General features: G+C 53.2%; 2 protein-coding genes across 9 annotated transcripts; one reads left to right on the forward strand and one right to left on the reverse strand.

Moving 5' to 3' along the window:
* Window positions 1-71: 71 nt before the first annotated feature.
* LOC308176333 (uncharacterized protein C16orf86 homolog) lies at window positions 72-6,194 on the reverse strand. The gene is made up of 5 exons (XM_080551916.1): window positions 5,663-6,194; window positions 4,836-4,993; window positions 4,273-4,457; window positions 3,146-3,289; window positions 72-1,813 (listed from the first exon to the last, which is right to left on the reverse strand). The coding sequence occupies exons 1-5, from the start codon at window positions 5,795-5,797 to the stop codon at window positions 1,692-1,694; spliced, it is 744 nt and encodes a 247-aa protein (XP_080408042.1). The 5' UTR covers window positions 5,798-6,194; the 3' UTR covers window positions 72-1,691.
* A 2,406-nt stretch (window positions 6,195-8,600) lies between these two features.
* ENKD1 (enkurin domain containing 1) lies at window positions 8,601-20,504 on the forward strand. 8 transcript variants are annotated; one of them, XM_080551969.1, is made up of 10 exons: window positions 8,601-8,715; window positions 10,113-10,189; window positions 12,591-12,689; window positions 13,008-13,232; window positions 14,134-14,306; window positions 17,485-17,646; window positions 17,989-18,158; window positions 18,971-19,107; window positions 19,627-19,801; window positions 20,130-20,504. In XM_080551969.1, exons 2-9 carry the CDS (start codon window positions 10,153-10,155, stop codon window positions 19,785-19,787), a joined length of 1,164 nt encoding a protein of 387 aa, XP_080408095.1. In that variant the 5' UTR covers window positions 8,601-8,715; window positions 10,113-10,152; the 3' UTR covers window positions 19,788-19,801; window positions 20,130-20,504. The 8 variants fall into 8 exon arrangements, with proteins under 8 accessions (XP_080408095.1, XP_080408091.1, XP_080408096.1 ...); XM_080551970.1 differs by adding an exon at window positions 11,394-11,441 and having other exon boundaries at window positions 8,625-8,715; window positions 19,627-20,140; XM_080551971.1 differs by lacking the exon at window positions 8,601-8,715 and adding exons at window positions 9,069-9,487; window positions 11,394-11,441 and having other exon boundaries at window positions 19,627-20,140.
* The last annotated feature ends 614 nt before the right edge of the window (window positions 20,505-21,118 follow it).

Here is a 21,118-nt window from a genome sequence, read left to right on the forward strand (position 1 = left end):
CTGGGGCTAATTACCTGTTGAGTCATTCCTTACCCCTGTGCTGCCAGCTGAGCAACCTGGGTGTGATAAAGTAGGAGATAACTCTGTGCTGTCCTTGCCGAGGTAGTTGTCATCCATGTATTACCAAGGGAAAGTAACTCCTACCAGAAGGTCCATTTTCCACCTCATTGCTCTTTTTTTCAGACTATAGCTGTTGAGTAGCTGATTTTTGGAGATACTTCTGTGTATCCTGGGTTTCCCATGTCAACTTTTGTGATTAATGGGATCTTTATTTTCTGCCTAACTGGTTGCAGGAAGTTCTGGAAGATGCAAACTAAGAAGCAAAATCCCCATGGTATGGATAGGACCATTCTTTAGCCAGTGTGTAAATGAGGTATTTACCTTCAAGGATTTATTTACTTTTGGCACACTTTAAAATTGACTGATACATCATTTTTAAAGGTTAGAGCACAGAACCAGCCAAGCTCCTTAACAACCTCATCTCTGCTCTAAGCTGGATGAAGAAAGTGGCACTGTTTTCAGCTATAGCAGGTGGACCACTGAAAGTTCTGCATCTCTCCACAAACCTTCCTTTCCAGGTAAAAGACTGGTCTGCCATAGCTCTGAGCATCTACTGTCTAAGCACTATGTAAAGCAGGTGAGTTAATGTCTCCTGAGCTCACCTGGGCCAGTCACTGCATTCATTCAGATAGAATAGCTCTGGCTTCTTTCATGCCAGTTTTGGATCTGTTTTAAAGCTGTTGTCCCTGAATTGAGAAGCTTCCTTTGTGCTACTGTCAAGCATCTGCCCAGGGCAGAAAATCCTGAAGTATGACTCCTACAGGAGAAGAAAGCACCAAGTATGTCCTGTTAGGCCTTGATCCCAGAGGAGGAAAGGGGATGCCAAGGCTCCTGGGTGAGCAGGAGCATGTCTTGTAGCCTGGCTACAGCCTGCAAGAAGCCGTCCTGCGCAGGGGGGGCAGCAGAGGGGGATGGTGCTGAAGGAGCACTGCTTTGGATAAGGTGGGTCCCTGCTGTGACGTCTAGATTCTCCTATACAGTCCTCGTTTGTCTGAGGCAGATGTGGTGGAAACACCTGCTAATTAACACCGCGCACAGAGCTAATGCCTATTCAAGAGGCTTTAGCTGGCCAGCATGAGTGATGCTTCCTGCTGTTGCCCCTTAGCTTGTACCTGGGTCTGCTGCAGTGCAAGCACGTCGCATTTCTCAGTTGGATCTGGAGGGTGAGTCTGTGCTAGATGTTGCTCTGGGCTTACATTAAGCCTGTTGCAACAATGCTCTGAGTTTCTGGACAGCTCACGCCCTAGTTTTCTTTCTTGAAAATCAATGCAAGGGGTGTGGTGGGATGGGGCCATGTTCTGCTGCCTGCTGGGATGAGAAGTGGTGATGCAGGGTCATCTCCAACAGCACGGGACACGGCTGGTCCCCTGGCTCCTGCTTTTCATACGTAAGGAATAAATTAGGACGCATCCTAACACCAAGCAGGTATATTTTATTATAAAAATTGTGGTGGTGTTTCCCCTGCCCCTCCACAGGTATATCATGTTCTCTGCAACCAGAAAAAAAAAAAAGGGGGGGCAAACCAAACCAAAAAAAACAACACTGTTGTTTGTATGGGCAAGGTGCTGATCACCACCCTGCAGGCCAGGCTGTAGTCAAACAGGAGGCAGACAGCTGTGAGGCTATTTATCCTAAGGAAAGAGTGGTGACACCAGGTAGGCCGTGCAGCTGAGCATCTTCTCAATGTCAACCTGCATGGGTTGGTCATCCAGTGCTGGGGCTGGGATCTCCAGAGCGCTGCTGGCCGAGGTTTCTGCAAGAGGAGTGAGTGGATCAACTGCCCGTCTCTGAAACAGGATAAACCCAAGTGTTTGCAGTGGTGGGACACCAGGTCCCAGCAGCGTGGGTGGAAAGGTCTCGCTGGGCCACCAGCCCGAGCTGCTCGGAGCAGACCTGTCGGTAGCTCCAGCTCAGGCTGGCCGTGCTTATGTCCCACCAAGGCTCAGAAACCACCTCTGCAGGTGAAGCGCCTCTGAAGTAGGATAAGGTGATGGAACCTGCCACCAAGGGCAGTCATCTACAGAACCAGCAGCACTAGTGGAGTGGAGCTGGCAGCGAGCTGTAAGCACTGCAAGTCCAGGTGATTTCTGCCATCTCAGGTAAGCATATAACTTCAAAAGGAGCTACAGTCTGGCCGCTTCTTTCAAATAAAGCAGATGGTCTGAACCACACCAGCTCTTCTCCCTCTGTTTTCCGTATTTATAGCTGGTCACTGACAGCCTAGAGCAGCAGGACTGCAGAGCCTGGCTGCTGCTGGGTCTGTGAGCAGCAGCAAGGATGAGGTGTGGAGGATCTGAGGGGCCCCATAGCATTTGGGGATTTATAGGAGAGTTGTGTCCAACCCCGTTGGTTTGGGCCTCTGGGAAGCTCCAGAGTGGCACATGCAAGGACAAAGCCTCCATTTCAGGGTAGGTGAGCTGTGGGGACCTGCAGGTCTCTGGTCACTGGCAGGACAAGGCCAGTTCCCCTCTCCCAGGCCTTCTCAGCCTTTCACCCTCTCCCTGCCTATCTATATGACCTGCCAGCAGGTCATTCCCTTCATGGTGGCCTGCTTGGCTTGGGGTCCGTGTTGCCTGGCCCTGTACCTTGTCGGTTATGCATGAGAGAGGCTGCAAAAGGGCTGTCAGTAAGATGAGTTCTCAATCCTTGGCTCAGCCAGTTTGTCAGTGGCAGATGACCTTGGGAGTCAAATGCTGCACAACAATGAACAGAAAGCTCATTTTGGTAATATACCCCATTCTGGTGCTTTCTTCTGCATCCATAGAAGGCTTACAGCTGCTTAGTAGCGCTGCAGAGCAGCATGTGCTTTGGAGAGGGAGCTGATGGATCCAACTTGTGCTAATAAAAGGCCCCAGGCAAGAGCTGTGCACCAAGGGGGAGGCAATGCCCCACAACATCTCAGCAATGTGCAGACTGTGACCTGCAGCAGGTTGTGCTGTGTTGCCCAAAGCTGGGGATCAACAGCAGAGCAGCAGGCTCTCCTTTGCAGCTATTCGAGCTCAGACAAGCACTCTCTGCTGCAAGGAGCAGGCATACGAGCTGGTAACCCAGAGGGACTCCAAATAACCCAACAAGCACACTGAACCTTGTTGGAGCTCTCCTTCCAGCTCTGGACCAGTTGCTGTCCCTGCCGGCCCTAGGGTTTCACCTCCTTCTTCTGATGGGCACATCAGCCCCGGCATGTCGAAGTTGATGTACTGGTACAAGGGCCGCAGGCGAGGCAGTCGTCCTGGAGAGGCACAAGAAGGGGCCAGCAGTGACAACCACTCCCTGCCAGGGCTTTGCTGTAGCTCAGGGGCAGCACTAGTCCTGGGTGTGATGTATAAAGCATGTTCGTTCATTATTTCCCATGGCTATATTAAGAAGGAACAAAGGGAGTCACAAAGGGAGGCAGCAGTAAGAACCTTGGGGCACCCTGCCTGTTGCTGTCTCGGACAGAAGACTGAGAGAACTTTGCGTAAACAATATAATTGCCAAACCAATGACCCACTGCCCTATCTTAAGACAAACCAACACGACCGATTCTGGAGGGGAAAACACCACATACCAAGCAGAGGAAGACTGCTGCCTTCATCTGTGCGACCACCACAGGGACCGGAGACGACCCCCGAGCAACAGCCAACGCAGCCGCGGTACCAGGCCGGGGGGCTGCGTAACCCCGGAAGAACTCGGTGATAAAAGGGGACTGCGAAAGGGGGGGGGCGCGCGCCATTTGGAGGAGCACGGACCCCCCGGCCGCCCAGCGCTGTTTTGCTTGCTGATCGCTTACTCAATAAACTAATTCCTTCTGGCTAAAAGAGTAATTTATAACACTGGGAGGAGAGGGAAGAATATTACTCCTGCCAGGACAGGAGTCAGGGACTGCAGGGGAAGGCGTATGCCCTCTAGCCACGGCTGCCTGGTGGGGTAAAAGCCAGGGATCTGTGGCCACATCCCAGGGACAAAATAGCAGCTGGAGGGAAGAGTGAGGGCAAGTCGGCCTGAGCATCACAGTGCCCAGCTGAAAATTCACCAGTGGCAGAGCCCCTGTCACCACCTGACCCACAGGGATGTTTCCAGCTCTGGGAGCAGCAGACAGGCTGGGGGCCACACTGACCTATTAAGGATTAAGCCTTAGAACGGCATTTATCCTGAGACAACTCAGTTAAAATCACCTAAAGCACGTGAGCTGCCAACCCAGACTGCACGGACACAGCCACCTGCTGTGCTCACCCAGTGCGTCCCGGGATGTGACCTTTCTGCATGGCTGCAGGCTGCTCCTGCTTCTCCTTTTCTTGCTTTTCTTCTGCTGCTTGGCAGAGGGGCCAGCATTACCTCCGGGGGCGCCCGGCTCCACGGCAGCGGGATGCATCCTCTGGAAATCAGCATGCTGCAGCACAAGGGCATGCGGGTCGGTCCTGTGGGGCAGAAATCAGCTGTGGGGCAGGGCCAGCTCTGCGCTGGTACAGCTGAACGCTGAGAAGTTGCTGAGGTGGGAAACAGAGCCCTGTGGCACCTGTGGGGCTCCATGCCCCCCCGTGGGTGCTGCATCCAAGTACAGCCCTTGCCCTTGGTCTGTGCCTGGGGCTGGGGCTGGCCGGCACTTGGCTGCTCCTGCCCTGCCAGGCTGGCTCAGCTCCTCAGCTCCCTTCCAGCACTGCTCTGGTTTCTCTGTTCTTTTAGACTCTAAGCAAGTCTGAAAATTCCTATAAACCAAGCTCCTCAATTCTCTTGCATGGTGGTCCCGGATGTGCTGCAGCATGGAGCTGGCTCCTGAACGAGATGGGGTGACTTACTTTGCCTCCTCGAGTCTGAAACCATAGGCCAGCAGCCAGGCCTGCAGTACCGGGACAGAGCCAAGGTCCGTCAGTGCTGGGAAGAGCTCCTTGTACCTCCCCATCTCCTCTTCGTACAGCGTGGCGTGGATGACGACACCTCTCCCGTCCTCAGCCCACTGTGGCAGACATGGGGGGACAGCGCTGGCAAATGATGCCCCTGCCCTGCTGGTTCCTGCAACCGTTTTCCTTGTGCCCTGGCATGGATCTTGCAGCCACCATGGCTTGGACTAGCCAGCAGTAACCACCCGGATTTATGGGTTTACACCTAATATGGCCTCAAGGGCTTGAGGGCAAGCCTAGACTACTCGTGTGTGGGAGCAACCCGTGCCACTGCAGCTTGTCCCTCAACACCAGCGTCCCGCTGTCCTTCCCTGGGCTCTGGCTGTTACCCTGCCCCTGCACGGCCACGGGGCCACCACAAGGCCCTGGGAACAGCCTCAAGCACGCCAGCGGGGCAGAACACCCCAGCCAAATGGGTGGGGACTTGGCTGGGAATTATTTATGCAGCTTAACTAGAAACCTGCAGATAAATGTTTGGGGTCATTTAATCTTGGTTAGAGAAAAATTTGGGAGTAACTTGGTGCCTTTTTTTCCTGATAATTGGGCCCTGCCCCAGAGACAGCCACCCTCTGCAGAAAGGTGCTTTTGCTGTGCCTTCCCTCTCCCCAAATTTTGGTACACATCAGGGTCCCCTGCTCTTGGACAAGGCTCACACAGAGGCGTATGCTATGCTCTGCACCAGGGGACAAAGGTTGCTCCCATGTCAAACGTGGCATTGCCCTTACCTCCAAGGCTTTGATGTCCGGGTTCTCCAGGGCTGCTGACAGCTCAGCCAGGATGCGTCCAGGCTCGTGGCCTCCACTCTGCTGCCCCGCAGGGCTGCCCGCCAGGGCACGAGGCTCCATCACAGACGCTGACATGGAGGAGGCTCCAGGCCACCGACCAGCATCTGTGTGGAGACCAACATCTGTAAGAAGTTTCGTCCACTGCAGGAGCTCACCCCAGTCTGTGGTGCTCTGCCCGGACAGGACATCTGTCCCCAGGAGCCACAGGGACAATGGCCCCCATAGGTCTGGCAGCTTTGAGGAGGCTGAGCTCTGCCTGGTGCAAGACCCCCAGGAGTTGCTCCAAAGCAGCCAGCCCTAGGTACTCTCTTGTGACACCTGGGGACACAGGAGGTGGAAATGTTCCCAACACACCGGGCGCTGGAGCCAGTGCCCAGCTCAGCTGTTAGCCCTCTGCCTCCATCACTGCTTGTTCAGTCTGTAACTGACCCGCTCACTGCAGCAGGCCCATCTTTGTCCTTCCCCACCCACCCTGAGCTCCATGAAGACCCTGACTGCCCCAGCACAGCCCATGCAGCTGCCCTGTGCCTCTCTCGGGCCAAGCACCAGCACCCAGACCCCGGCCTCGGCCTTGGCGGGGCCTCCCTGCCGCAGGGAGCAGGGGGAGGCAGCCGCCCCGCCACGCAGGCCTCATGTGTAGTGACGAGCTTGATGTCCTGACACATTAAGGACTATCCCTTTCTGCTCTAACCTCCTTCCTGAATTAACTCCCAGTTTGCCTTTTAAACAGCCAGACAAACACCATTTTGTCATTTCCACGGACTGTCTGTGACCCTGAGAGGCAGCAGGCACTGATCACCCACCCTGGCAAACAGTGCACCTCACCACTGGTCCTGCCCACTCCCTCTGCCGCTTCCAGCCACAAAATCCCACATGAGCGGCCCCACGCCCAGAAGGCAGCACAGGGAGAAGCAGTGTGGGCGACAGAAGCCAGCCATCGGTTTTTTAAGCCATGGTAACCCATGAGCAGTGGTAATTCATGCCCATCCTTCTTTTGAAGTCTCACCTGGGCCCTAGGCTTGGCTTGGCTCTGGCCTTCGTTTTGAAGGTGCCAGTTGGGAAAGAGATTCTGGAAGGCACCGGGGGAGGCCGTTACACCCTGCAGGGGACACAACAGCAATACGGCCTGAGATTCAGGCTGCCCACATAAACCAAGAGGTGGAAAAAAGAGATGGGGATGTGGCAGAGCTGGGCTGACCAGGCTGCCTGTGGCAGTCCCATGTGGTAGAACAAGAGATGGTGTCAGGATTTGGGGGTTGGGAGGTTCAGGGCCCCAGGGACACTGCAGCACTGGGACAAGTCACTGGGAGGTGGGGGGGTCTCCATCCTCTGGGGGTGGCAGGGCTCTGCGACATGGCTGTGACAGCCCCAAGCTGGCCTTCACCAAGCCTGAACATACCAACAGCAAAACCATGGAAAGGACAGCACAGAGGAAGCTCTCTAGCCACCAAAAAGCAGCGACAGATGAAGGGCACTCCTGGGCATACAGCTGCTGGCAGAGGCCAGCTGTATCTCGAGCTCACCATGATGTAGGGAAATGGCTCTTGCATGTTTATAAACACGATGGCATTTTGTTGACTCATCCGAATAATGTGGCAGTCAAAGGAGTGCTCCAACAGGTGAATGCGGTGCTTTCTGGCTGACCCCAGCACCAGCATCTCCTCCATGATAAATTTGTTTCACCATCCAGCACGGAAGCAGTGGCACTGGGATGTACTGTTACAAGGGAAAGCTGTGATTATGGACAAGCACATCCACACCACACAGCATGGTCTCCTGAAGCAGCAAAGCTGGTCAATCTGCGGCTCCTGTATTGCTGAACCTCCTGTGACCTCTCCAGTTTGACCGAGGCAAAGAAGTCTTCAGCACTTGCGCAGCAAACAAGGGCCTTTCAGCTCGACAAAGAGCGTGCTCCATGGTTGACAGCAAAAAGTCAGATTTAACCTAGAAGATAAGTTCAGCTGCTTGAATTGGAAAGAAATCATAAAAAGAGGAACTAAGACAATATTTCAGCAAAATAATGTCGAGTCTTGTTCTGTTCCTGGCTGCCTTTCAGTGTTTTCTTCCATGCCATGTACTGAGGTGTGGATTGAAGTTTGGATATTGGGGAACCTGTTCCCATACCTGCAGAATTTTATTTTTATTTTTTGCTTCTATCGGTGCAAGAAAGCCTGCGAGCACGTATAAAGGGAGCAACACGTCACAGCAAGCAACCTCCTGTGTTCATGTGAGGTGCATGTAAAAGTCAAAGGGGTCAGCACTGCGGGGAGGACTCCCTAAGGCCCTGCAGGATGCTGGAATACTGAATGCTCCACAGGCGGCCTGCAGGCAAGCTGTCAGCGGGGGCAGCAAGGGGCAACACGCAGCACAGCCCCTGAAAAACCAACAGATTGAAAGTGCGGTTTGTACCTTGCAATCTCCCCTTCCCTCCGGCTTCGCTCTTAGCCCAGCCTGAAACAATCTATTGCACATACTTGAGAACTTCTGTTAAAAAAATTAAGGGGGGGGGGTATAAATCGGAGGTATTTTGTAGGTGTAAAGATATTGGCTCTGCCCAGCCACATCAGCGTGGGGTGATCCCAAACCCAGGGCTCTCAGCTCCTGCATCGGGGGCTAGCCGCCAGCGCCCAGCAGAGCCTGAACACAAGACCCGAGGAGGAGCCATCAGCAGGGCGCCCTCCTCCACGGGAGGGTTCATCGGGGGAACCCGGGGGGGGACGGCAGGCAGCTGGCCCCGCAGGGATCTTCTGGAGGAAATCCAGCGAAATGGGTTTTGAGCACTTCCCCGGGGAACTGATCAAAGGGGGGGGGCCCCCCCCAGACCCCACCCCCCGGCAGCCCGCTGCTCCCCGCCGCCCCCACGCCCCTCCCGGCCCGGCCCGGCCCGGCCCGGCCCGGCCCCCCCCCCGTCCCGGCGGAAGCGGCCGTTGCCGGGGAGCGCGGCGGCTCCGTGCGGGCCGGGCCGGGCCGGGCCGGGCCCCAGCAGCGGGCGGGTGCGTGCGGCCGGCCCCGGGGCCCGGCGGCCGTGAGGGGCCCGGGGGCGGCGGAGGCGGCGTGGCGAGGCCCGAGGGCCTCGGGGTGGGCGCGCCGCGGGGGAGCCGGGCTGGCGGCCGCACGGAGCGGGGGTGGGGGGGGCGCTCGGCTCGGGCTCCGGGGGAGCCTCGGGGGGCTCCTGGCAGCCCCGAAGCGCTGCGGGTTTGCCAGGCGCCAGCACCCTGCTCTCTTCCCGGACGCATGGGGAACAAAAGGAGGCATGAGATGTTTTCCTGGGCTGTCCAGGTGTCGTGCGGCGGAGCTTTGTGTCTCGGCGTGAGCCCCAAACCAGGTTTTGTGTTGATTTCCCATAAAAAAAAAACAGCCGGTGGAGGCAGCAGGCTGTCCCTGGACTCGTTGTTGCACGTGAGGTCCTGTAACCTCAGCGCGCAGCTCATCCGTCCTCCTGCGTCCTCCTCCTCCGCTCTCTTGTCCTACTCGGAGAGGCTTTGGCTGCAGCCGTGTTGGTGCTCTGACAGACCCACCTCAGTCTCCGGCTTCCTCGCAGCGCTGAGCACGGCCTGCGTTCACCTCCACCGCAGGATGCTGCTGCAGGACGTGCCTTTGACTCCTTGGCAGCCTGATAACTGGCTTTGTTCCTAACGGGCTGGAGGTGGATGCGTGCCCTAGGAGGGAACAGATGTCCTACGTGCAAATGCCAGTACCGCGGGTGGCAGTACCTGGCCCCCTGTGTTTCCAGAGAGACAGAAAATAGGCCTTGGAGACCCGCAGGTGGGGAAGAGCTGGTGGCATCCGAGGGAGCTGCGTTGGGAATAGTATTAAAAGGGGAAAATTAATCTCTCCCCTTGCAATTTGCAGTGAGTAGCAAGGGGAAGGTGTTGGCACAGACCAACATCCCTGGGTAGGCTTACAGTACATAAATGTACATTAAGCATCGCCTGGACTCCAGGGGTGGGGGAAACTGCCCTGTTCAACCCTGCCCTTCTCTTCCGTCTTCATTTCCCTTTTTCCCCTTCCTGTCAAATAGGTTCATGCTGGGTGCTGAACCCCCTCATCCTGGAAGCAAGGGAGGCTTCGGCCCTTGGCTGAAGGAGGAGCAAACTCAGTCCCTCTTGTTCTGAAGCGTTTGCTCTTGTGACCACACTTCCTGACCCCTGGTTTTACCTTGGGGTTCCTGTGCTAGGTATCTGCTCAGGTCTGTGTGCCACCTGGTTTTAATGCAGCCTTGGGGCCCTGAGGTTATTCCAGTGTTTCTGTCTATTTTGGCCAGAAGTGGAGGAAGGAAATAAACAGCCAAGAACAGCTGCATTGAGACTAGCCGTTTGATTTGTTTCTGATGAATTGCTCTGCTTATCACAGTTCATTGAGGGATCTTTTTTTTCTGTCCTTTTTGCAGAGGTTGACGTGTAGAAGCATAAAGCTTGTTTCAGCTCTGCATGTGGCAGGAGCTTCCTGGCCAGGGACCCAGGCCAGGTGAGTACCGTCTGAGCTCTTGAACTCTCTGAGAAGAGGTAGGGCTGGAGACTGCATTTTCCTGACTCCCAGGTCAGGATTAAGTTGTAGTCCTGGAGGGGAAGGGAGGGAAGCCAGCTGGGCTCAGACAGGATGAGTAAGGAATGCTGTATTCACTTGGTTACTTTGGAAACTGGTGACACCTCCTCTGTAGCCATGCTGACTTCAGGTGAGCCCTGTGGCCAGGAGCTGCTTCCCTGGCTTGCTCTGCAGACTGGCACTGGGTTAAGAAGTTGCACACATGAATTTGTTTACCTAGACTTAATTGGACTGAGTTTGTGGAGTCTGCCTACATTTCCGAGAGGCCCTAGCCTGTGTGGAGGCTTTAAATAGTGTCTTTCTAGTGGCAACAGGTCAGATACTTTTGATGTTTCAGTTTCTAACACACTGATAGAGATGCTTTTCTGCGTACAAATGAGTTTGGCTGAGCCAGCTGTCAGGTCACAGCTGAAACGGACTGGTTCTGTTTCATCCTCTGTGTTCGTAGGTGGATGTTCCTGCTGCTTCCCTTGTGCTTGCCCCAGTGCTTCTCTGATCCCCTTGTGGAGGCAACAGCCAGGTTACATTTGGGCAGAATGTTAAACAGGCTGAAAACTAAAACAGCAAAAGAAGTGGGTTGTTTTTGCAGGTGTAGTGAGTTAAGTCGGCTCAGATCAGGGCCATCTCAGCTACAGAGCTGTCACAAGAGATGAAGCAAAAGGGTGGGAGCAGCAGTGGAGGAGGTCTGCACATCCCCTGCTGGCAGAGGGAGCTGCTTAGTTCTCAGCTCTGTTCAGATACGCCCGTGGTCAGCAGGAGCAGAGCAGCCACCTAGAAAGTCTGTGCTTGGGAGCTGGAGGCTTGGCTGCTTCGTCCTGGGGCCAGGTGACACAGATGCTGGTGGCTTGTGTCCTGCATGGGTGGGTGCGCTGTAGGTGCCTAGATGGGCAAAGCACTTGCTATTGTAATAAGGCTGTCTGATCTTGCAAGATCCAAATCCAGAGGCGATGTGACTTGCAAATCAGGGAGTGGGTGTCATTTGCAAATTCCCTGCAGCAGGGCAGGGTGCTGTTGGGATGTGAAATGTGACTTGTTTTAAGGTATAAATGAGCCTTCCATCCCCCATCTCCCATCAGCTTGCCTTTCCTCCTTCAATCCCCCGCACTAATTGTCTGCTCTGTTACAGGTCCTGATTCCAGTCTGTCATTCTGTGTATAAATTACTGTGTTTGAAGGTGAGTTCAGATCAAGATCAGATGTGAGTTTCAAGGCCAGTAGTTATTCTGGAGTAATCTCTTGGTAAACAGTTTTTCTAGAATGAGAGAGCCTGTTCTGGCTTAGTTGGATTCATTTTAAAGGATATTAAACAATAAGAAAACAATGCCCTTTTATTGCAGTCTGAGAGTCCGTATCTGAAGCTCTTCAGAAATAGCTTTTCCAGGGTAGCTGGGTACAAACAAGCCACTGGACATGCTTACTGGTGTGCAGGAGTCAGCATCGCTTACATTGCCTCTGCAGTTGTGTCTGGGAGATAAGTAATAGCTTTTTGCTAATGGGTCTCATGTCAACAAGGGTGATTTAACAGGGAAGACGGCAGTGCATTAGTTGCTATGACTCAGGCTCACTCAGCCTTGTACTGATCATTTATTGGTTTATAAATTAAACTGAAGATGCTGTGTCCCATCAGTGCTGGCATGCTGAGGATTCTAAAAAGGGGCTCTTTCAGTAGAGTTGTCTCTGAAATCTTTAAATTACTGTCTCAGGAGTCAGGCTATGCAGGCTGTAACCCCAGCTGTTGCAGCAATGACTCCAGTCAAGCTGACATGGCTCCTGTCAAAATCATGGCATGACTCCGATGACTTATTGAGCTCTAGTGGCATCGTCCAAAACACCATCAGCCTGTGCTTGTCAGTGCAGCGTCTCCATTTGAATCCTCATATTCTGAGCAAGGAGCAAGTCCTTCAGGTTCATTTCCTACGGGGAAAAGGTGCTATCCAAAAGATCTCAGTGGGCAGGGAAATAGGTGTTGGCTGCTGTCAATCTACCTTGTGTTTTGTGTGCACTGAAGGTACGCAGGGCAGTTAAAACAGCCTGGCTCATGCTTGTGTATGTATATCAGACTGTCCTGTATAGAAGAGCAAAGTCAGGAAAGATTTTCCATGCTGAAGATACTGGTATTACAACAACCACAGACATTTCAGGATCAATGCTGGTTAGTCTCACAATAGCGACAGTGCTGCTCTATCCCTTGCCTCACCTCCATGGAGTCCATTTGAGCTGTCTAGGGAAGGTCAGAAGTTCACATACACATTAAATGCAGCTTTGCAGTGGCTCCATGAGCCCTGTTCAAATCCATTCTCAGTGATGGTTGGTTTCTGTTGCAGAGACAGAGAGCAGGATGTGTGAAGGGCCATCCAAGATTTCTGGGCCCATTCCTCCAGACCCTACACTTTTTCCAAACTGCTATAGACGCCCTTTTTCAGGTGAGTCCTCAAGTGCTATGTTATGGATGTGCATTTTTGGACTTTAGCATGATGCAGCTTGCCCATTTTCTGTCCTTATTCTTTGTTGTGCTCAATAGTCTTGGCCTCTAACCCACACCAATGCAGGGGTGCTTCTGCTGCCTCACCAGTGAAAGTGAGGTGCTCCCTACAGCTGGTTGAAAGATGGGAAAACATGAGGCAGAGGTGGAGGGGGACCTTCAGCATTGCTTGCAGTTGAAGTTGCAGTTGAAGAAAAACACGAGGTAAAATCCTGATAACCTGCTTCTCTCCTTCCCTTTCCTTCTTCTTTCTCTGTAGCTCGAGGGAGGCTGGAAGGAAATGCTCAGAAACTGGATTTTAACTCTGCCCCCCTGGACCTGCCTCCCAGCTCACATCATGCTTTGAGCAGTGCCCGCCAGCTCCAGCCAGCCCCTCGCATTCGGCCCAGTGGAAAGGACTTTCTGGAGAAGGGGCAGAAGGGGACACTCAGTCTGCTGCTGCAGCTGGAGGGGCTCTCTCTTGGTGGAGGGCTGCCAGTGAAGAGTAAGTACAGCTGAGCCCTTGCTGACATGACCTGCACTTGGAGCCAGGGATGATGCTCCAGGGATTTGGGTGGATTCCTCAGCTCTGCTGCCCAAGGAGAGCTCGAGCTTCACAGGGCCAGTCACCTTATCTCCTGTCTTTGCCCTGCATGCCTGCGGGCTGGCAGTGGTATCCCTGGGCCATTGCCTGTGCTGCTGTGGCCTCCCTCAGTCCAGTCTGGCCAAGGTCTGCAGTGGGAAGAAGGACTGCAGGAAGACACTGTTTAATTTGGACTGAGCAGCCAGTCATGGTTGAGAGAGTGCTGAGAGATGCTAGAAATAAAGTTTGTTATTAGTGAACTTTGCTACTAGTTTGCTACTAGCTGTTCTTGAAATCTTAATGTATAGAGCATGTTTAACCCAGGGAATTCCTTGTTACTGAAGCCAGGCAGGATTCAGGAAGATGGTTCATACGTGTGGCTACTGAGGACACCTTTGCAAAAGGTGTTCCCTTCTTCAGGGAAGACACCTGGAGTAAAGTCAGAGGTCCAGAAAGGAGGTAAAGCTGAGCACTGGCTGTCACTTAATTGGCTTCGTGTCCTGGTGCTGCCCTGAGCTCTACCTGGTGCCAGCGTGGTGTTTGCCAGCTGGTGGCTACCACAAGTCCTGTGCCAAAACAGGAGGGGAATGCAAGAGGATTTGGTTGGGCCAGTTGAGATCTGCCCAGAACAGGGTCAGCACAGGAGTGTGTGTCTAACATTGGAAAAATGCACAGATTGTCTAGTCTGCAGGAAAGGGGAGAGCTTGTTATTTCTGTGGGCAGCTTTGGAGATGGAGCTGTCAGCTCTGGTGCCGTGCTCCAGGAGTCCATATCCATTGGCAGTGTTTGAGGGCTGAAGGCCGCATCTCCCCTTGCTGTGCAGGGAAAGAGTCCAAGGACCATGAGAAGGAAAATGTGAGGCGAATAAAGGAAATTCAGAAGCAGTGCAAAGAGAAGGAGCGAGCCCGGGAGCACAGCCAGCCCAAGCCTGTGAAAGCTCTGTGGAAATCCCAGAAATATGAGAATGTGGAGTCAAAGGTGAAGGCCAGACTGCAGGTGGGTACCCGCTGAGCTCTTGAACTCTCCTGGCCTGGGATGCAGGTGAGAAGGGGAAAATTTCATCACACCCACTGCCTGCAGGCTCCTGTTTGGCCCTTTTGTTGTAGAGATCTAAAGGTGATTCCTGGGGCAGCGCAGTGCCTTTATAACATATCCCTGTCTTGGGGTGCATCCAGCTGGCTTTCCAGCTTTACAGTGTTTGGGGCAACTCTTGTGTGGGGGTTATGCCAGGAAGCTGTGGTGTTCTGCCCCAAAGATCATTGCTCTCACCATTTCTGCACGGAACTAGGACAGAGGAGGAGAGGTCAGCCTTCAGGCTGCTGCAAATTTGGGTCCAGCTCTTAGGACCCTTTGGATCCACAGTGGGCCATATCTCCGTATTATTCTTCAAGCGCTTGTCCTGGTGAATAACCACTGAGCAGTGGGGGCACACAAACATCTACCAGGCAGCCAAGATGGAGGTCTCCTGGCTCCAGTGCAACCAGTAGGGGTGTATGCACTTCCCGGCCCCTGTACCTGTGCTTGTGGTAGGAGAGATGTGGGGCTGTGCCATGTTTCCTCAGGTTTATCAGCTGTGTAGCTGATCTGAAACATTTATAGCTTCTGTTCTGAGTAGCTGTCTGGTTTTGTGTAGTTTTGCTTTTGGCTTATTTCTTCCTCTGGATATTTTTTTCTCCCCTGGTGAATACCTGGAATACATGGTGCCTCTGTTGGAGGGACTTCCAAAACCCACCGAAATGCCTCTCCAAAGAAGCTGGGTAACGCCTCAAGCATCACCACTTACGCAAGCCCTTTCTTGGTGCTCCATTGCTGAGCTGGAGCCTTCAGGTTCCTCCTAATCTCTGCATTGCTTCCCTCCAGTTTGTGGCCCTTGAGCCAACTTTTGATTCATCATATGTACTGATAAGGACCACAAAAATTGGCAAGATGCCTTCCAAGCTAGTGGTTCCAAACATTGTATCCCCTCTTTCTGGTGTGCTGCCAACCTTCTTTCTGGTATCTGTGACCCTTCCACACACAGGAGCAAGCCAACATGTGCTTCAGGAGTACAAACCTTGTTTGTATTGTTTAACAAATCATCTGGATTAGAGGATGATAGAATGATTGAGATAGGTGTTTTTGTTTGTTTGTTTGGGGGGGGTGGGGATGGTCTCTTTGTAGACAGTTTCTTTGTGGTGTGTTACTTGGGCTCTGTGGATTTGGAAGTCCTGGAGCTGACTCTTGTTGCTTTAACTGTTGGTGTAGCCCTCCTAGAGCTTCTGTGTTCCCTCCAAAGGATATCCACCTTCTGTGGAGCTTCTGCTAAGAGATGAAATTGGTTCTTAGGTCTTGGGAGTCTAGCGTTGAGTTTTTCTTCTGTCCTCTGTCCCTGAGGCTGTAAACTGTAGCAGCTGCTTTGACAAGGGCTCTAGCACTCTCCCAGTGCTCCCATGAAGGCAGACAGGGTGCACTGCAATCTGCTAGTACCCTCCTAAGATTACAAACTTTTTTTTTTTGACTTCTAACCAACCCCAGTAGTTAAAAGCGCTTTTCATTAACTTATTGGAGAGATCTGAGTCTCCTGGCTCCTGCTGAAGAAAGACTGATCATCTTTGGAGTGTGATCAGTTTAGGCAGTGCTGAGGGCACTGCATACAGCACCAACCTAGTCCTAATGTCAAAATGACTGATGTTACTGTCCTACCCAACCTTCAGTATTCAGTCAGGTCTGCCAAGCTAACTACACCGAGCAAGGAGGGATGTGCCTCAAGAGGACTGCAGGTCAGCTGACAGAGCATCCAAGACCTTGGGCAAAGTTTTGGAGGCTGCCATGTATAGCTCTGTCACTTCCAAGAGCAGAGCAGTGTGCCACTTGTACTTAGTGTAAGGTCACCTGCTTGTCACAGAGCTGACTTGCAGTTTTCAGGGTCTGTTTGAGAACTACCTCAGACTGACTTGTCACAAACTGCCTGTTAGACATCAGACAGCGTCACCTTGTTCTGAAGCTAGCCAATACCTCTGACAATGCCTCCCAGATGCAGTTCTGCCCTCCCCAAACTACCAGACTCCCTCACTCTTCACTCCTCTTTCTGTCCAACATAGGGCAACCACAGATTCAGGGTGCAAAACGGAGCAGCACTTGAGAACAGCATCTAATTTGTGTGTCTGCCAGCTTCATGCCCCCCTGTGTCATTTCATTAAAGCTTGCTATAGCAGGTCTCTGCAGTATTCCTTGGATTTATGGAGGTGGCCAGCGAGGAGGCTGGGGGTGCACAAGAAGTTGAGAGGGGACACAGCCAGGACAGCTGACCCCAGCTGGCCAAAGGGATGTCCCAGGCCATGTGGCATCATGGTCAGCAATAAAAGCTGGGATAAGGAAGGAGGAAGGGGGAGTGATGGTGTTTTTCTTCCCAAGAAAACATAATGCGTGATGATCCCTGCTTTACTGGAAGTGCTGAACACCTGCCTGCTGATGGGAAATAGCAAATTAATTCCTTGGTTTGCTTTGTTTGCATGTGTGGCTTTTGCTTTACCTAGTAAACTGTCTTTATCTCAACCCATGAGGTCTTGCACTTTTACCATTCCAATTCTCTCCTCCATCCCACCTGGGGAGAGTGAGCAACTGGCTGTGCGGTACTTAGCTGCCTGCCAGGGTTAAACCACAACTCTGTATTTCAACTTTCAGCACGCTCACTCCACTCTGGAATTTGCACTTTTCACAGAAAGATTTCTGCTTTCTAAGGAGTCATGATCATTGCCAGTTTGGACTGTCCATTTAGATTGTCCCTCGCACTGGTAGGTATCTCTGTAGGGTTACCTATCTGATGTTGCTTTCCTTTCATGCCTACAGGATTATTCACTAGAGAGGGACTCTCTGGTCAATGCTACATATGCTTGTGATCCACATGTATGTTTCTGCAGGCCTTTTTTCTTTTTTTAGTGTTCCTTACAAAGTTCATTTGCCAGGTCTGGATTTGTTGCCATAAGCAGTCTGGTTTGGCCTTTGCTGGCTGTGATTCATGTACGGATTGCCTTCTCCCAAGAGCTTCTGCCAAACTGTGGAAGAAAGAGCGTGTTGTCAGTTGTCAACTGGAAACTCACGGCTGAGCTTGTGGTTGACCACACAAACTTTGCCCGTTGGGTTTCTCTTTGCTGCAGCATCCCTCCAGTAGCCTGTCTCTTCTCGCCTTTCCCAGGAGAGCTCCCCGCCTCCGAATCCAGAGACTTTGAAGTTCCTGAGGGCATATTCTCGCTGTGGCCCTGGGATCAAGCCATGCAGACCACTTTCCCCAAACCTTGCCAGAATGAAAGCAGGTGCAGGCACAGAGGCTCCAGAGGCACTAGGTGCTGAAACCAAGGTGAGTTGCGATCTACCTATGGGCTCCCAGGGGTTTCTGTCACTTGTGCATTGCTCCTGCTTCATACACTTCATGTGGAGTCAGCTTTAGGACTTCAAAAAGGCGTTTTTTAGGTTTTGCTTTTTTTTTGGTGCCTGCCTTCTCAAACTATGGCCACAGCTACTGCCTGTCTGTGGCTCTGACTCCTGAGATGGCACAGGCTGAGGGTGCGTCCATCCTGCTGTAGTACACCTGCAGTTTAGCGTCTCATGCAAGTACCTGTTTGCTTTCTCTCTCATGGGGACAAGGGCAGTTGCCTGTGTGTGCTAAGCAAGCTCCTGCTGCCTCCCCTTCTCCTTTCAGATCCAGGTGGAGGGCAGGAGCATTGACTTCATTAAGCACAACGCCCGCAATGCCAAGCGGGCCCCGCTGCGGCGCTCCCAGTCACTGCAGGCGATGGCTGAGCTGCTGGAACAGAGGCACCGGGAGCAGGAGGAGTACAACGCCAAGCAAAAGGGCCACGTCCCCCAGTAGTATGTATGCCCCTGTCTGGTCCATGAGAGTTCCTGCCATGAGCCCACCTCCCTTCACTACATCCCCCAACTTCTGCATAGACAGAGGCCTGGGGAGCAGGGACCAGTCTCCCACCATATGCTGGCAGTGCGATTGATTGTGGCCTGGGGGAATAAATGCAAAACTTGCTGAATTCTTCATTTAACAAGCACCCCATGGCCGATGTGACTGGGCTTGGAAAGGATTTTGTCTCCTCCTTCCTTGCTGGCCATTGTTACAATGATGCTAACTTGGATGCTCTGTGTGCTCTGAGAAATGTGCTCCTGCCCCTTTGCAGGCCTTGCTTCACGTGATCTTTGGTGTTAAAAGGCTTGTTTTCAGAGGCAGATAGCTTGGTTTGCTTTGCAAGCATTCATCCTGCCTTGGACACGGAGTCTGAGGAGCATCCAACTAGTGACTTGCATTTTCGGGTTCTGAGTGAAAAGCAGTTCTGGGGCCCCCAACAGCTCCTGGGTGACCCTTTTCTAGGACAGGCCACTGTATGAGTCCTTTGGCTGTTTGCTGTGTCTGCCCTTCTCTGCCAGCATCCACTTTGTCCAACTTCATTCCATCATTGGCCCATGGATGTTTTTGAGAGGACTCCGTGTTCTGGACCAGAAGCAAGGAGCAGAAGCCCTGAGCATAAGCCAGCAGACGGGTGGGGGTGCTGCCAGACCTTGGCTTCTGTAGTCCTCTGGCAGCAACACGGAGACCAGCGGGGCTCAAAGGGCTCGATTCTTGGGCAGTCATTCTTGCCAGATGTGCTGACGTGGGCTTTCATTTGCCTTGACAGCCTGCTGGAGAGGAAGGAGCTGTGGCGCAGACAGATGGAGGAGCAGCTGCGAAGCCTGCCAGATCCTGACACGCCACCTGGTCATACCATGATGCCGGAGGGCCAGCGGCTGGAGACGCTCAGCAATCTGAAGCAGAGTAAGAGGAAAAGAAGCAGGGATTCCAGCTCGGAAAAATAGTTAGGATTAGGGGAAAGCAGAGTTCTGGGGCACTGGCTTGCCACCTGATTTCCTGCCACTTGGAGAGAGGCTGAAATAAGGCACGTTTCTGGGATAGTGCAGGAATCACTGCACTTGATCTGTGTGTGTGGAAGGAGCAATCTCCTTCAGCTTGGTGGGAAATGTGGGTTACAAGGCTGGCTCTGCCCAGGGGACCTGAGCTTTGGGTTACTATTGCTGTTAAAATGAAAGAACAGTTTTGGTTGGAAGGGGCCTTCAGAGGTCTCTAGTCCAACCCTAGCTCAAAGCAGAGGTTTCTCAAAACTGTGGCTTTGGTCCTCGTCCAGTTGTTTTTTGAAGCCAGGGATGGGTATTCTCTCAAGGTCCTTGTTCCACTGCTGCCACCGTTTCATGACTGAAAATGAGGGTATAGTGTTAGGAAAAAGACAAATTCCTTTCCTCTTCCACTCATCCAGATTTATTTTTTTTTTCCTTCCAGGCCAGGAGCAGCTGCTAAAGGACCTGGTGATGCTGCCAGTGCGTGCAGACACCCTCAGCATTCAGAAGAGGCGGGTGGAGCTTGAGAGGAAGCTCTCCCAGATAGAGGAGGCCCTCAAAATTTTCTCAAGGCCCAAGGTCTTCATCAAGATGGACTCCTGAGCTGTTGGGGCTAGGTGTGTTGTGCTGCTCTGCTCAAGCATCCTTCGTCCCTGGGAAGGGCTGAGAGTTTGGGAGGGAAGGAGAAGAACACAGGTTCAGGACTTTGGGCCCATGGGGGTGCCCATACTGTGTTGAAATGCAGTTGGCACCTCTTGCTTTTGCTTCCAGTGCTGTGTCTCATCCAGGAAAAAGGGAGGGAGATGAGCTAATTTGCTCTGTTGTGCAGCGTGGAGAAACAGTTGCCTCTGTGCTGCTTGACTTCTCACAGAGATCAGCCGTCTGCTCTGAGTCCATGGCACAGATCTCATCACCTCTTCTTTTCCCATTTCTATAAACTCATAGGAGGTCTCCCATGCTGCTGCCTCTGCAGTTTCTTGTCCCTCTCTTCCTCCGAGGTCATGGCTCATTCTGGGCACTTGCAGACTTGGCTGCACGCAGAGCAGCCTGACCAGCGGCCACGCAGAGCCTCGCACTGCATGGCTGCCACGTGTGCCCTGGGCCTCTGCGCTGACCCAGCCCAAGCACGCAGCCCGTGCCGCTGCACCCTCTGACCTGCTGGATGCGCTCAGCAGCTTGAAGACAGCAAAGAGGAACACAACTCCAGTCCTTCTCACCCAGGAAGAGCTGGAGTGGCAGCAGGGGGATCTGGTAGGGTGTCTGGAGAGGCTTTTGCTGTCTGTGGGGCAGGATGTGCTCCAATAAAGCAGTGTTTCCCTCCGCTGGTGTCTGTGCAGCTCCCAGTGGGCTCAGCAGAGCCTGAGGGGTGGTGATGGGCAGCAGAAACCAGCAGCATTGATGTGGTGCAACCAGGGGGAGAGACATGAGTCCCCATGCACGGGATGGCCTGAGGGATTAGGTTTTACAGGGCTCGGGTGCAGGGACATATTGGTGAACTTGGAGTGGAGTCACTGAACGTGCACGGAAACCCCACCAGTGCCGTCTTCAGCCCAGTGCCTTGGGCCGGGCCTTGTCCAGCGGGGTTTGGAACATCTCCAGCCACGGGGTTGCCACCACCGCTGCACAGGGCGGGGAGCGAATGCTGTATGCAGCTGCCTTGTTGCAGGGGGTGGCTCGATCCTTGAGCAGGATTTGGGGCTTGCCAGGGCAGTGGGATGTTGCAGGGCAGCCTCGCCCTGTGTCCGCAGCCCTGCAGTGCCCTGGGCTGTTGGGGCTGTTGCTTCTGCCAAGCCCCAAGGAAGCTTTCAGTGCTCGGGGGCTGGAGGAGGCAAGGTGCCAGCTGGAAAATGGCCTCGTGCTCCCGTGGGGCTGTTCCTCAGGGCATCGCTGCCGCAAGGCTGAGCTGGCTGGATGAGGGCCGTGCTTAGAACAGC

The sequence above is a fragment of the Anser brachyrhynchus genome, assembly GCF_964034855.1.
Source record: "Anser brachyrhynchus genome assembly, chromosome: 12".
NCBI classification, from domain to species: Eukaryota; Metazoa; Chordata; class Aves; order Anseriformes; family Anatidae; genus Anser; species Anser brachyrhynchus.